The following is a 16166-nucleotide window of genomic DNA, read 5'->3' as shown; positions in this document are numbered from 1 at the left end:
GAGTGCTCTTGGTTTTGGGTAAGGCAAAGAGACACCAGTGCTTTATGGATGTTTGAGTTTGCATGGCAAGGTTTTGCTAGCAGCCGGGCTGCAGGGGTGGCTTCTGTGAGGAGGTCCCAGAAGCTGCCCCCCGTGCCCCACAGAGCCAACACCAGCCGGCTGCAGGCCGGACCCGCCGCTGGCCGAGGCCGAGCCGGCAGCGAGGGCGGTGGCGCCTCGGGGTGACAGCTGGGAAGGGGGAAAGTCGCTGTGCAAAGGCGCTCGCAGCGGGGAGCGAGAGCGTGAGCGCAGCCGCCCTGCAGGCACCCGGGCCGGGCCGGCAGGGCAGGGGCAGGGGGGGCTCCAGGCGCCAGAGCAGAGGGTCCCCCCCAGCCCGTGGGAAGCCCCCGGTGAGACGGGCTGTGCCCCCAGCCCCTGAGCCCCCGGGGAGCAGCCCCCCCCCCGCAGCCCGGGCAGGGCCCCACGCCGGGGCAGGGGGACGCCCCGAGGGGGGCTGTGACCCGCGGCAGCCCGCGCTGGGGCAGCTCCGGGCAGGGCCTGTGGCCCCGCGGGGACCCGGGCTGGAGCCGGCTGGGCCGGGGGGGCTGCGCCCCGCGGGGGGGCTCACGCTGGGGCAGGTCGCGGAGAGCTGCAGCCCCTGGGAAGGCCCCGTGCTGGAGAAGCTTGTGGAGGGACCCCGGAGCGGAGCAGGGGCGGTGTGAGGAGCCTCCCCCGGGGCAGCGTGTGAGGGACTGACCGCAGCCCCGCTCCCGGCCCCTGCACTGCTGGGGCGGGGGAGAAGGTGGAGGAAATGGGGAGTGAAGCTGAGCTGGGGAAGTAGGGAGGGGTGGGGGGAAAGTACTTTAAGGTTTGTTCCTATTTCTCACTATCCTAATCTGACTTTTGGCCGACAATAAATTAATTTCCAGAAGCTGCAGCTGTTTTGCCTATGACAGTAAAAGGTGAGCAATGTCCCTGTCCTTATCTTGACCTCCAGGCCTTTCACCATGTTTGCTCTCCCCTGTGCAGTTCAGCGGAGGAGTCATAGAGTGGGTTGGTGGGCGTGTGGCCTCCAGATAAGTCAGCCCACCGCACCCGGAAGCAAAACAAACACCAACATGCTTTTGTCCTCTAGTGCAGAAAACAAACGTGCACTTACTCCTTGTGGCTTACTTCCTCAAAGACATCTCCACATGTGCACCAACAAGCTTGTCCTAACATCCCAGTGTTTGCCTATGATCAGGCAAAACCAGCACATATTCTTCCCCAGACAAAAAGTTATAACCATACAAATGTCCTCAAGAAGGCAAAAATCTCTCCTTGCCCCCTCTCTAGGAGTCTCTTAGTGCAGCCCTGATGCCTCACTCAGCAGACACCCAGCACAAGCACAGCAACCACGAAGTGCAAGATTTCACCTTATGCTTTGGCCAGGCCTTGAACTCTTTCTCGCTTTGGATACTGCTGCGCTCCAGCACAAGCACTTTGCAATACTGCTGGGTGTTTACCCTCCTGCCCCACAAAAGGGTCTTGCTCTTTTGGGGGATGTGTGGTGCAGACAGATCCAGCAGCATCCCCTAGGAAAAACACAGGGGCCTTTAGAAAAAACACAGTGTCTCCTAAGCAAAATGCAGATCTGCTTGCTCCAGCCTGCCCTGCTCCCTGTTGAAGTGCAGAGGCTGTGAGGATGGAGGAGGTGACTGAAAATCACAGGCTGACTTGAGCTATTTAAGGCAATTACACAACCCGTCTAAGTCTCTCAGCTTGAGACCAGAATGCATGGATGAGTGTTCCCATGTTTGCAAATATCATGTCAGAAGTACCTTCCTCTCTGGAGACCCAGAGCGTGCCATAAACCCAAGTGAGCTCAGAGGTTTATTTAAAAACAAATGAACAGGTTAACTCTAATACAAGGCCCAAAAGTACCAGCTTCATCAGCTCAGGAGTGTTTTGAGATTCCCTTATCCAAAGAACTTACTAAAAATGGAGTGACAATGAGCAGGAATGAAAATGAGCACGCATTTTGTTCTTGGCTGTAGGAGGAACTGCTTGGTTAATCAATATCCCCGCTCGGTAAGGGGACATGAACTGTGGCCAAGATTCTCATTTTCCTTTTTCTTCCTCAGCTTCTCCTCTCATCTTTTAACCAGACGTGCTACACCAAACATTCAAAAGACTCTGGGTAATTAGGTTGGTAATACATAATCTTGGGAGAGAAAAGCATGTTTGCTCTGTGACTTATGCTGGCACAACACCAAGCACACCTATCTAATTATTAAATATTTATTGCATCCTTAATAGGTCAGTTACAAGAGCAAAATCTTCTAGAATAGCAGGCTGGAAGGAAAGGGAAAGTACAATTCAAGGCTGCTGCTTTTTTTCCGGTGTCAGGGCCAGGTGTAACACCCCTAATTTACATTGTAAGGCGCTGGCAAATAACGTGGCCGTCCTGTGATAAAATCTTATGCAGCTGTTCCTGGAGTTGTTGCCTCTAGCAGCTTGTTCATTTCTGCAACTGTCTGCACCATTGCTTAATACTGGACATGAGTGACCATCTGTGCCATGGCTGTAGTAATATTTTGCCTGTAGCTGTCCCTTTTACTGCATCACACATTTGAGAAGTCAGGTGACAGTGTTTTTGGGAGACAGAAGTTTGTCTTACTTATGTTCACGGGAGCTTGGAGGGGTTAACTTCTGAGAAGTTAGCACAGGCTGCTGGATCTGGGTCCCTGCTGTCTTTTCCTTTGTTCTTCCTCTTTTTCCCCCCTTATTTTTGGGTTTCCTCACTGTCCATCACAAGCCTGTAGGGAAATGGAACATGAGTGACCACTGTGTGCCAGAGCCCCAAGCCTGCAAGAACTGGCTTTCTGTTGGTGAACATTCAGCAGTGCCGCCCTTAGGATGTCTGGCTGCAGATCCCCAGCCCACCTTGAGTCTCACTGCTCGATGGTGTTTCCTCCAGCCACCAACATGCACTGGCTCACAAAGCAGAAAAGACAAAAATGAGCCCTGGAAAGCAGATCCATGTCTCCAGAGCCCAGCAGGTTTGTTTGCCCTCAACTGCCAACAGAGAGATGCTGCTGGAAAGCTGCTGGCAGAGGCACATGTGAGGTTACAGGAGCATCACACTCACCACATTCATACAGATGGATACCATGATTAAAGCCCTACCTAACTGGTTGTCCTGACAGGTATCACTGTTGCCCACCTTTCCCACCTCTCCTAGCAGCTTGGAAAGAACTGAAAACATAATTTGTCCAGCCTCTCAAAACTCCTATGGGCCTGACCCTGAGCACACTGAGGTTCACCACCCGCTATGGGCAATGCCCTTCCTCACTGCTCATGCATGTTACTCTCACCTAAAGAGGTGACAGAAATCAGCACAAGCTGAGTTTAAAAATACGGATGCCTTCTGTCACAGGAGCTTTAAAGATGATTAAAAGAGGTCAAATTTTCATGGTTTACCCAACCAGATGTTTGTGAGGGTCATGGTGGGCATGGGCTGGTCAAAATACAGACCTTTTTACTGGCCTGCATCTAAGTGGTGCTGATTAATTCAGCTGAGAGCACCTAAACTTAGACCTGCCAACTTCCTCTCCCACAGTCATTCCACACATCAAAGAAGTGTAGCAATTCATTCTTATAGTGCACGGATGGTATGAGCATTCTTCAATGTCTCCAGAGCTTTTGTAAGAGAAACTGTCTAAAGACTGATTTTTGCAGCATTTGCTGTATTTCTACCCTGTCCTTCCTCCAGCCACATTCTCTGACTTTAAGGAGCAAGCAAAACCACGTTCCTGAAGGGCAAAGACGTGTCTTTAAAAGTGCTTCCTGGTTCCTCCATGCGTTTGCCAAGAGCCTGTCTATTGGCTCACCGTCCTATCAAGTGACTCCTGCGTGTGACACAGCATACAGCAATCTGCTGAAGCACAAAATTAATTTCATTTCCAACCTCCCCACAGTCGACATGCATATTTTTAACAGCCACCTTCCCTCTCCAGCAGCTCAGGAGAGAGAAGTGTGTTGCATTTATGGCTGTGAGAAAGGCGGATGGGAGTGAGGGCACATGAGAAGAAAAAGCCTCCATAGTTGAGTGACTGTGTGCATGGTACAGCTCCAGCACTGTTGAGCTAAACTAGAGACACTCCATAGTTTACAAAAAATAATTAAAAAATTTTGAAAAAAATAAACTATGAGACACTCCATAGTTCACAAAAAATAATTAAAAAAACCACCAAAATAATAAGAAAACAGGGTGTGTGGGTGGTTGTTTTGTTTTCTTTTTCCAGCCAGAGGACCCAACTCCCCTCTCTGATTTCTACTATGTTCTGTCATGACAGTAAGTAGTACACTCTAAGGACCAAGTGCAGATCACATAAATTATATTACTGTCCAGTTATTTTAGGCATTCATACAACAATCGCACAGCAACTTTTCAGACTTCAAACTGCCACATGCCTAAGCTTGTACCTGACTGTAAGCACACCAGGAAGCAAATGGTCGTAGACGGGTTCTGAGGACAGGGGGCATGCAGGCACCTCTCCTTCTAGTTCATAGCATTTATCCATCCATGCTCACTTATAGGAAGCAGCACGAAGGAATTTACTATCTGTTATCTAGGTGAGCTGTTTCCTACTGTTTGCACTAGGTTTAGTGAGAGCTGGGAGATGCTGAGCTGAGCTGGGGTGCTTGGGAGCTGGGTTCTGAAAGTAGTCTGGGTTTCTCTTATCGTTTCATCCTGCCTGGCAGCAGGTTTCAAAGCATGGTGCCTTAGCTAATAAGGGTTTCCTGCTTTTCCTCTTCTGAGTCAGCCGCACCTCCCTCAAAGCAGCACCGGGCACATGCACCAAGCTGCCTGCCTCTGTCTGCCACAGGGGCACACAGACAACAGGAGCAATGGGGACCAGCTGGAAGAAAAAACAAAACCCAGCAGGAGCTACCAAGCTCTCATGGTGTTGCTTCTTACAGACTTCCTAGGTCCTCTGGTATTGCCACCAAAGGAAAAAGGGGATGCTCATGGCATGGGACAGGCAGGGGAAGGAGCATGGAGAGCAGGACCCAAAGTGCTTCAGGTAGGTAAAACCAGGGCTAGAAAGGACTAGGTGGGAGGTGACCCATGATGGCACACACAAAAGTTGCACCCACAAGCAGGAGGAAGAGCAAAGGGGATGGCACTGCAGAGTTGGAAAAGAGCCTAGTGGTTCTGCTGCTGTAGTAAGCCACACACTTTAATAAACTTCCAAAATAAAACCTGACATATTCTCATCACAAATTTCCAATGTATGAGATGTCCAGCACAAATCTCATGGGGCAACCGTTGAGGCTGTGAGGGATGTTACCATTTTTTCAGTGTCTACCACAAAGCAAAGCAACGGATCAAGGTACATCCTGTTGGGATAGATTGGTACCTGTACCCAAGCCAAACTATCTTTTATTTGCTTTTTTTCTTTCTTTTTTAACGAAGAAACATCTTTTTCTCCAAGATGTCCACTAGTCTTCCCATCCTCTCTGCTCAGCTACATCACAGAGCAAACCTTCCACAGGCTGGTAGCCTGGCTGTGAAAGCCTGCAGGAATGCTTCATTCAGGACATACCCAGCACCAAGTATTCCAAAACCTAACATCACCTTTCCTGTGTCCCGTGGAGTGGGAGCTGGAGTCAGTAGCCCCATACCCCAAAATGAAATCTTACCACCCCAACAACAGGAAAGGAGGGCTGTGACCACTCCATTTTGCACTCTTGCACGCTGGTGCAGCCAGTAGAACAACGGACTTCTCCAAAACAGGGAGAAATAAATGAGGTAAGTGGAAATTTAACTTTCTGTGACAGTCCCCTCAGCTGGGAAAGCTGAAAGAGTGTGTTTCTTAAGGGCTGTTTCTGATCCTGGCTGACTTCCTGCGAGAGGTGAGCCACACCAGATGGTCACGGTGTCTCTAGTCATCTACACTGGCTTCAGTGTTTGCCACCCGGCAAGGACCGCTCGTGTGGGCGAGCACTGCTGTGCTGCAAAGCCTGCAAAGCACAGAGAGGCAGAGCTGCTCTCCTGCCCTATCCCGCGCCTTTTTGTTGTTTGGGGTTTTTTTTGGGGGGGGTGGGGGGTGGGGGTGGGTTTTGTGGGGTTTTTTGTGGTGTTTTTTTTTGTTTGTTTGTTTTTTGTAGACTGGGGGGAAGGAAGGAAAAAAAAGGCAAAGGCCCTCCCGCGCTGTATTCCTCCAACCTGGCCCTTCCCTGCCTTTTAGCTTTGCAACAGCCCTGCTGCCTGGGCGCCGTGGGCAGCGCCCCGCGCTCCGGCTGCCACGTCAGAGCCCGGCTCTGCGGCGGGGAAGGAGGAGGAGGAGGGGGAGGGGGAGGCGGGGAACCGTGCGAGCCCGGGGGACGGCGCCTCCGACACACTTCCTGCTCACCGTTACACAGCACTTTTCCCGGCGTCCACAGGCGGCTCGCTGCTGCTTCCCCCCGGCTGCCGGCAGGGACGCAAGGCGCGCCTTCCTCGCGTGCTCGGCCGGCCGGGCGGGGGCGGGGGGCGGGGCGGCGGGAGCTGCGCGGGGGGGGAGGGGCCTGCGGCCACGGCCTGGCCGCCCCGCCCCGCCCCGCCCCGCCGCTCACCGGCCCGCCGCCCCCGCCGTGCGCCCCGGCGCAGCCCGCGCGCCCGCCACCCCCCCTGCCGCGCGCGCCGCGGCGTCGCCCGCGCCCGGGGGAACTCGAGCGCCGCGCCATGGGGCGGGGAAGGCGCGGCAGGCGCATGCGCAGCGCGGCGCGGCGCGGCGGCGGGCATATAAGGGGGGCGCCGGGGCGGTGGCGGGAGGGCGCTGAGGCGGCTGGAAGGGGCGGAGGGCAGCGCGAGCGGAGCGCAGCAGAGCAGAGCAAGAGCGGCGCAGGGACAAGGGCCTCGGCCGCCTTCTTGCCGTTTCGCCGCCGACCCCGAGCCGTCGCCCCGCCGACCCTCCTCCCCAGCTCCGAGCCGTCGCCATGGTGAAGACCGTGGGCAGCCTGGTGAGTCCGTTAGGCGCGTGGCGGCCGCTGGCGCCGCGCGGACCGGCCGTACCCCCGCCCTGCCGGCGGCCTCCTCCGCCGGGGGGCCGCGGGGGCAGCGCGCTTCTGCCCTCGCCTTGGGCGTGGCGGCCGCTGTCCCCGGGCGGCGCGGCCTCGTCCTTCCGCCCAGGGAGCGGGCCGGGCCGGGCGGCGAGCGGAGCGTTCCCTCCGCGGCGCGGGGGGAGGGGGCGGGTCTGCTGGGCCGGCCGCTGGGGAGGCCCAGGCGAACAGGTGCCTCGCCTTGGGCCGCCGCGCAGCCCGGTGGGGCTTGGCCGGCGGAGGCGGGCGGGTGGGAGCCCCGCGGGGGTCGCCGTCAGTGTCCCGGGCTTGCCCGGGCGGCAGCCCGCCGGCCGCTGCGGGTGGGAACGGGGAAACGGAACGGAGGAGTCGCCTAGACCGGAGGGAGGGAACAAATAACTGTACGGCCTAACGCTTCAGATAGCCGGAATGAGCAGGGAGATGATGTGACTGCATAGCACGACACATTGTTGCTCGTCTCCACTTAAAATCGTAAGAAAATGTCATGGTTTGTTTCTCAGGCTGGTAACACTGCACCGCGGTACCCTCGTGTGGAAGTCCCAGCTTGCCTTAGATGCTCTCAGTGTGAAGGGGGTTAGGCAATTTTCTTAGCAGAGATTGGCCTAAGTTGTGGTGTGTTTCTGGATAGACATTCATGGAAAACATGAATACAGCTTTGCTGACTTGAAAGGAATTACTAGAGCCTATTCCTGTACTTAAATAACCGGAGTTGCTGGCATAAGAAGCATTTCCCTCGTTATGTGCTGACTTGCTCAGTACACTATTGCAGCACCTCATTGTTTGGATGGCTCTATGAATACAAACACATCTGTGGCTTTGAGATACAGAGTAGTAATAAAACTTAAGCCAACACATGGAGAATACGCTGCTGGTGATGAAATAGTGCGTGGTCTTGTGCACAGCGGCTGATGCAGTTGTAGACAACAATAGAGTACTTGTTAGCTGTAAAGTTAGTCTTTTAAGTTTTGAACTTGAAATTCCCTTGAACTGCCAGATTAATCTGATTGTGAGGGGTTTGTAAGTAATGCTCTGTGGCATCCAACTCTGTCTTCTAGGCTATGCTCTTCTGCAGTCTGCTGTGTAAGTGAAAAAGCATGGCAGACTTCCCCCGTTAGACTGCTATGGTGTTAACATCAGATGCACGAGTATACTAATTCTTACGACCGCAGCTTAAATACCTGTGAATACAGAGAGCTCCTTAAAGTTAAGATGAACAAAATTTTTGCCTTATCATTCAGGTCCTGGAGATGGCACAGTGTGTGAGTTCACCTGAAATTCTTATTCCAGTCTGCATCTCTTCCTTTTCCCCTTTCTCTTATGGAGTGACAGAAGGGGTGAACTTTTGGAGTTAAGGTGTGAGATTTGTGATATAGGCTGGAACAGCTTAAAAATGGAGAGTCAATAAACCTGGCTTTGGAGGAAAAGCCTGCTCTAACTTACGTGGTCAGACTTCCACTGTCCTCCCAGCTATGAGCACTGATTAATAGTCTGCCACGGTTAAAGCATGGTTTTGTTGCTCATCCATGGAGAGACAACAATCATGCTGACAACAAGATTTTAACATCAGCAACATCCAGAGTATTCAAGTACAGTGCAACTGGGATTTCTGGATTAGTTCTGGTTTTCAGTAAAGTGGGTTTGTATTCTTACCTGATAGAAAGAGGAAGACCTCTTCCTCCACTACCTGCAGAAGATTCTGTGAGTGACAACTGTAGGGCAGTGTGAACATGGCTGCTAGCTAAATGTGGCCCATTTCCTAACACACCTGTTCAGAAACTTGACTAGCTTCTGAAGAGTGGCTGCTTTCAGGGTGCTTTACTGGTCCCTCTCAAGTCCCTGCTGGTAGACAGAAGGAGCAATACTTGAGCTGGTTTAAGTTTGTGGTCTTGAGATGGGTGACTCATGTAACTTGTAACAGGGTTTGAGTATGGGACATAATGCCTTTTATAGCAGAAGTTAATGGGGTATATGAGCTATTAAAAAGCTAGTGTTGCCAAAGTTTTTCTCTTCACACTAGCTGCCTCTGTTATTTGAGTCAAAGCAAATATTGTAAAATTGCAACTTGGGATGCAGGTGATAGTTTTAGAAGTGGTGTCTGCTAGAGAGTTCAGGCAGTTAGACCTGCAGTCTGTTTATGCTGGCTTCTGTATTTAAAAACTCTCAGACTACTAAATTATGTAGTAATGATTAGAAATCACCTGATTGGGTTAATCAAAGGTTCAAGGGTGACTTGATATGTGTTGGAAATCATGTTTACAACTAAGGTCCACACCATCTGGCAGATTTGATTAAAGCCATTTTACTTGTTGCTGAGAGCCGTAGACATCTTTCATTACTAGAGCCTTTTCTCTTACTTGGCCCTTGGAAACAGAGGCCCGCTACCAATGTGTTTGTTGCATTCGGTGTGCATTTTTCTGTTGGAGGACAATACAAGCAAAATGTCTATGCTCAGAGGGGTTGTAGTTAAATCTTAAAAAACCCAACCAGCTAACTGGTAAGAAGTGTTCCCCAGTAAGGTGCTACCTGAAGAAAATACTGGTTAACAAAGCTGTAAGATCTTCTAATAGTGTGGCCAAATGGTCTTGCGGTGGGAGGTTCCCCTTCTGTTAAGAAAGATGTTTGGTTTTTATAAGAAAACATGTCACTTCACAGTTAACACAAGTCAACTATGGAAGTTGATCGGACAGGTCAAGTAGCTTGTTTTGCCTCCACTACTGTCTTCGTTACTCCAGGGAAATTAAGTTATCTGGGAAAACTTTCAGGACTTGCCCCCTGGTTCAGTATTTCTTAACTTGCAATAGTAAGCACCTTTGGACCCTCTATTTCTTCTCAATCTCCCACAGAAATTTTAGCTGATACTAGAGATGACTTGCAAGGTAGCACCTGATTGTAGTCAGGACCAGGTCTCCAGTGATGTATGATGCATAAACAACTGTAGGTATCATGTCCTCCCACGTACTCCTCATTCTGTGGAATAGCAAACCTGAGGGGTTTTGCCATATGACACACACATCCCAAGGCTGAACTTTCTTTTGCAGAATATGGTAATTATGCAGCTGCACAGAAGACTTTAGGGTAAGAAGAGGATGGTCTCACTGGCAGGTGCAGCAAGTGGAATTGATAAAGAGCTGGTGATGTTACAGAGCAGACATGTGAGCAGCTATACCAGAAAACAAGCTGTAGGATGTGAAGGTGGGGAGGAGTGAGGCTTGACTGAGGAACTTGTGGTGTGAGCATCTAATGTGGGTTGCTGTGTACAGGGACATGGAACTTCAGTGGAAAAGGGGTACTTCAGGGACTGGGACCCGGGAATGCATACTATGTCAGCACAGGAGTTGGGGGAATGTGGGGAGACAGGAAAACTTACTGTTCCCATCTCTTTCAGACAGAGTAGTTGATGTGGAGTGTTAGCTACTGATCTTACAGCAGAGTAGTCTGTGTGAATATCCAAGGTGCAAGCATGGAAGAGCTCATCATGTGGAGGCTGAGCTTCTGAAGATAGCTACATTGGGAGGGAACATGTCTTACTAACAGGGAGACTTGGTGGTTTTGAAGTTACAGGAAGCTATAAAGACTTAAAGGTTAATATATACACTTATATATGTATATATCTATATAAATATTGCAGAAGCTGGCATTAGTTAACTCCTGCCCTACAAAACTAATGACAGTGTACATGTGGCCGTAACCGTGTTGCTTTCAGTTAGCTTCTAATGCTCTGGTCTGTGAAGCTGGGAGGAGTAAAGCAGCTACTTTTAATATGCATAATCTGAAATGAAGTTTGTATTTACAGCTTCCCTGAAGCTTGCATTGCCATGAGGACAAAATTGAATGTTGAAGTAGCTTGTACTTGCTTTGGAAAAGACACTGTCAGGAAGTAGCTGATTAGCATTTTCTGCTTCTGCCCAAGAAACTTGTCTTTTGCTAGCTTGCAAGTATTTATTGCTTTTATTGTCTTTCAGTTCTGCTAAAACATTCACTGTTGGACCAGAAAACATGGTTGATGGCATGTAAGGACCTCTAAATTACAAAGAACATTGTGTAAAAAAGATTGGTGTGACAAAGTGCAACAGATAGACTCAAAGCTCTAAATAAATATTGGGTGTTAGATGTGTAGCATTGCTTTGGCTGGTGATGTTCCATGTGGGTTCACTTGGCAAAATAAGTAAAATAACTATCCTGTGAGGTTGCTTTAGGAAACATGCTGCAGAGTAAACAATACAACATCATTTTGATTGGAAAAAGCATCAAAATGGGGGAGTGTTACAAAGGTTTGTGTCCTTTTCAAATCCTACAGAGGAAGGTCTGTCCCAGAAGAAAATGGCAGTCTTCCTGCTAAGCGAGAAATGAGAAAATGGATTATTGAAAACCATAAGGATCACATTCAGGGGGTAACACTAAAACAGTTGGCAGAGTTGAATATTGTAGGCTAGATTAATTTCTAGTTTGTTTCCACAATTCAGTGAGTTGCGGTGGCAGAGCATTGTGGTCTTTCCTAACTTAAGAGTCATAATACACTGGCTGATCTAGCACTGATGAAAACAGTTCATACTGAAGCACTTGCATGACAGTACAAATACCCCAGTTAAGCAAAGTGTTTAAAGAGAGCTACCAAAATGGTTAGTGTCAAGGCTGAGAGCAAGCTAGCTTTGTGATTAGTCTAAACCATTTTGGAAAGGAGGGGGAAAAGCATCAATATGTTCTTTTTCTTATAGGTTCAGTTTGAGGAAGAACTGAAATCTGCTGGTGACAAGCTTATAGTAGTTGATTTCTCAGCCACATGGTGTGGACCATGCAAAATGATCAAGCCCTTTTTCCATGTAAGTAGCCTTTCTGTTTTTATTGGTAACTGTATTGGAGTGCATAGAAACATTTTTTGTGCTGCTTGACAGTAACATGGAGGAAACTTCTTTTTGCCACATGTGATTGCCAGCCTTTTCTGGAAAAGGGAGAAGTCACAGAAGTACCTACTTTGAAACTGTCAAGTTTAATATACTAGCCTTTAATATAGCTTGGAGCTCCAAGGTGGTTTAACTTCTACTGTCCTAATGCTTACATGTATCTCAGGTCTATAGGGACGTAACAGTTGCATTGCCTTAAGGGGTGGGATATAGAATGGAAACAATGTTTATCCTTCTGTACACAGTTACTGTAATCACTCTAGCTGTGTTTAGGTGGCAATATAATCTAGTAAAATATGAGAGAGGCTGTAGCATTGTTTGGTGATCAGCTGAAGGCTGCAAGACAAGACCTTTTACCTATGTCTTTGGATATTTAAGTCTTCTCTGTGGGGAGTATGTTTGAACAAGTTTGAAGAGACTTCCAGGTACTGAACAAAAAAAATATTTTGCACTGGTCAGTAAAACAGCTGCTTTAAGCAGGCAAGTTTCACAGTGGGTAAGCAGCACCAGCTTTATAACTTATATGAATGTGTCTTTTAAAAGAAAGCTTTCCTGGAACACTAACTGCATAGTTTCTTGTTTTATTCTAGAGTTTGTCTGACAAGTATAGTGATGTGGTGTTCATTGAAATTGATGTGGACGATGCCCAGGTATGGTCCAGGGGGATGCTGAGAGAGGGCAGCTAATGAGTTTCACACAAGTGACAATGTATATTTTTTTTAATGTCCTTGCACATACTGAAACAAAATGAGATATTACTTCAGCTTTGAGAAGCAGAGGGGTTTAGCACTTACACTGGAATGAATTATTTTTTCTAGGGGACACCTGCATAGAACAAGCTGTCTTGGTTATTTGCGCACTTGAAGCCTTATGGCATGTGTTAGATAATTTGGGAAAACTGACCCTCTGCTTTGGGAGGAAGTGTTAGTCTAAGGCCTTAAGCTGCTTTGATGCAGTCTTCCCTAAAACTAGTGGCTCGCAACTGTCTGCTGGTTAGTCTGGTCTCTCCACTGCTCTCGGCACTGTTTCCCCTTTCATGTCTTGCATTAAGTGCAATAAAATGTCTGCTGTACAGCAGTTCAGCAGCGTCACATAGGTACTTGAGCAATGTCAGGTTGAAACACAAGAGTTGCCATAGGGCTCTGAGCCTTACAAAGAGTCCTGTCTGTTTTGATTCAGAAGTCAAGCTGTTCTTGCTAGTGCTGGACTACCAGAAGTGCTCTTGCTTCAATTTGAGCAGGATCAGCTTTGCCCTATCACCTAAACAAAAGGCAACTTAGTGAGTTCCAAATGCAGCATCCTTCAGACATGCACAGCTGAAGATTGTTTTCTGTCTCTTCCAGGATGTTGCTGCACACTGTGATGTGAAGTGCATGCCGACGTTCCAGTTCTACAAGAGTGGGAAGAAGGTAGGCTCTGCTCTTTTGGAGCTGGAGCAGGCAAGCTAAACACTTGAAGACTGGGAACGTGTAGCCTGCTTTCTGTTGATAACTTATCTGGGGCACCCCTGGCATTAAGACACTCCTGAGAGTGAGTTCATCTTGGTGCTGCAGCAAATGTAATGTGGACCAGCAGTTAACTGATGAAGTTGTTGTTCACAGGTGGTGAACTGAATTAGTGTTACAGGTCAGTCTTACAGGCAGAGCTTTGTGAGGTTAGTGGGGTTAGATGTCTGCCTAGCACCCTGCTTTTTGCTGATCTTGTTTAGTATTTGTTGTCTGGATGCAGCTCACATTCAAGCAGAGACATGACTGTATGTGCCTATGGAATCTCACCCAAACAGAAGTCTCTAACATGGTTGTATGTACACATGGCTGCAACAGCTGCTTGGATGCTTTTACACAGAGGCTGCATAACCTGTGAAGTGGTGGTCCTGTACCTGTCAGAGGATTCAACAGACATTGTGCCTGCTCTGCCAAGAGGTCAATGAGATGGCATGCAGACCATGCTCTGGCAGCATACTGTGCAGCCTGCCTGTGCAGAGTAGTTGTGAATTGCTTTCTGCCTGAACTAAAGAATTGCTGAATTGCTAAGAATTGATAAAATGTGTTCTCTCAGGCTTTTGAGTTTGCTGAGAAGGCTGAAGGTAGGCTTTTATAACATGAAACAATGCCTGAATGGAAGTTTCATGGCTGCAGGCAATGGAATTGTGCCTTGAGTGTCAGATGCTGGGTGACTTTAAGTTCAGTTTAATATGAGACCGAATCTTGATTAATAGTGAACCATTGACAGCTTTTGCAGGGTCAGCTTCCACAGCTTCATAATGTAATTGGAAAGAATTAAGGTTATGGTGTGACAGTGTGAAGGTGATATGCCTAACCCTGTTGTGTGGCTTTTTGTTTTGAGTGACCTTGGCAGTTCTGTGGACACATGACTATCAAGCAAGCAATTTCATGGCCCATAGTGTAGTCCAGCACTGTAGGTGCTGGAGCTGATGTTATTGAAACATTAATGTTGTCTTTCTCTTTCTGCTCTGTAAGCTGCAACAAGAATAGTTCTCACAGGAGAAGCCAGGCTCAGGGACAGGTGATTTGGAGCAATCCTTCCAGAACTTGATTGGTAGGGGACCTATGCAACTCAAAAGTAACTGTGAGCTACCTCTGCTGTGCGTTGACTTCCAGAGTGTCTTCAAGCCTGTATTTGAGTCTTACACAGCATTGGTTCAGGATCAGTTGTCCCTTTTACATGTAGAAGGCTCCAGCGGTGGTAGTTTGGAAGTGATTCTTGATAGCCTGCTGTCCCAGTTTCTGTAAGGGTTGAGTGGGAGATGAACAGGTGAAAATCTACAAAATGCTTCCTGTTCTGGGAGTGAAAAAATTTTAGTTGTAGCAGGGTTGAACAGATGTATGTGTTTGGATACTATGCAACTAATGTTATGAAGCACTGAATGCAGAATGCAACAGTTCTAAAAATCAATTTCTTTACAGGTGCAGGAGTTCTCTGGGGCCAATAAAGAAAAGCTGGAAGACACCATTAAAAATCTAGTCTAATCTACAGCTGTGGAGACATTGAAGCATGATTGCTTTGGCCTGTGACTTTTCTACTTAAAAGATCTAAACAAGGTAGCTAGGTTAAGTGGTGGAAACTATCCTCTTGATCTATGTAAATGAGTACAATAAAGTGTAAGTTCTTCACTTTTGGATATTACCCTGTGTTTGAATGAAAATGTGAGGAATGTTGTGATGTCACCAAGGTGTCAGGTTTTGCTGTGTTAAAGGCATACTGACTAGATACAAAGGCTTGTCAAATGCAACCTGATCTGTTGGTGTGTTATTGCTGTGGGTGGAAAATTGTGTTCCCTGGGATAGCAATGACAGATGCTTTAGGAGAAGTCTGCTGCCCTTTGACTCCTCAGGTGGTGGTGACCAGGCTATAATCTGAAGAGTGGCAGTCTGGCTTGCAGATACAGAAAGGGGAGTTTAGTTGTTGAAAAGTGGGTAGTCACAGGGTGGGATAAGTTCTTTCTTTTGTTACCTCTTCTTAACTAAAGATTCTTTCAAAATTTGTCAGGCTTCATTTTAGATTTCAAAGCTAAGGCTTGGCTTAACAGAACATAATACCAATCCTACCATGGAATTGTAAGGTAGGACTTGGAGCTGATGCCCTTTTACCCTTCCAGTGTTGCCTTGCCACTGGTATGCCTTCTGGTTCTATTAGTAGCAAAATACATTTAGTCTCTTGAGTTGGGCTGCTCTGTTCCTAGGCAGTAGTCTGGAACGTGTGACTGAAGAGGCAGAACACATAGTGTCTTAAGCCCAAGGTACTTCAATTTATGCATTCTTGTCATTTTAATTTGACTGCACTATTGCATTCTGAGAACATACTGACTTCCACATGCTGGACAGTAAACTGGATTCTGCAGTCCCCAACACCTGCATAAGGTTGTCTAATGCTAACCTGCCAGCCCCTGTGCCATTCAGCTGCTCTTTCTGGTGTTGCTGAGAACTGCATTGTTTTTCCACCATATCAAAGTGGCTTTCTTGCTGGCTTGGGTCTTACCTGGGATAAGAACTCTGTAAATAAGGAAGCAGGGCTGTAGCTAGCAGCTATGCCTAGTGCTGTGGTTGTGGCGAAGGTGAGCTGCGCTTTTCCTTGAGTATCACTGATGAAGAAGCAAGACTTCCTGCTACATAGGCAGACGACGTGGAATGAACAAACCTCTTGTCTCTGTGGTAGGGAGTTCATGTATGACTCAGCCTAACACTCATTTCACCAGCA

General features: G+C 48.3%; 1 protein-coding gene across 1 annotated transcript; it reads left to right on the top strand.

Annotated features, from left to right (window-relative positions):
* The first annotated feature begins 6763 nt into the window (after window positions 1–6763).
* Window positions 6764–15090, top strand: TXN (thioredoxin). Its single transcript, XM_037374173.1, has 5 exons — window positions 6764–6969; window positions 11763–11867; window positions 12539–12598; window positions 13292–13357; window positions 14876–15090. The coding sequence occupies exons 1-5, from the start codon at window positions 6946–6948 to the stop codon at window positions 14936–14938; spliced, it is 318 nt and encodes a 105-aa protein (XP_037230070.1). The 5' UTR covers window positions 6764–6945; the 3' UTR covers window positions 14939–15090.
* The last annotated feature ends 1076 nt before the right edge of the window (window positions 15091–16166 follow it).

Source organism: Falco rusticolus, chromosome Z, assembly GCF_015220075.1.
Source record: "Falco rusticolus isolate bFalRus1 chromosome Z, bFalRus1.pri, whole genome shotgun sequence".
In the NCBI taxonomy this organism is placed as follows: Eukaryota; Metazoa; Chordata; class Aves; order Falconiformes; family Falconidae; genus Falco; species Falco rusticolus.
Note: the sequence above shows the minus strand (reverse complement) of the source record. Positions and strands in the feature narration are given on the sequence as shown.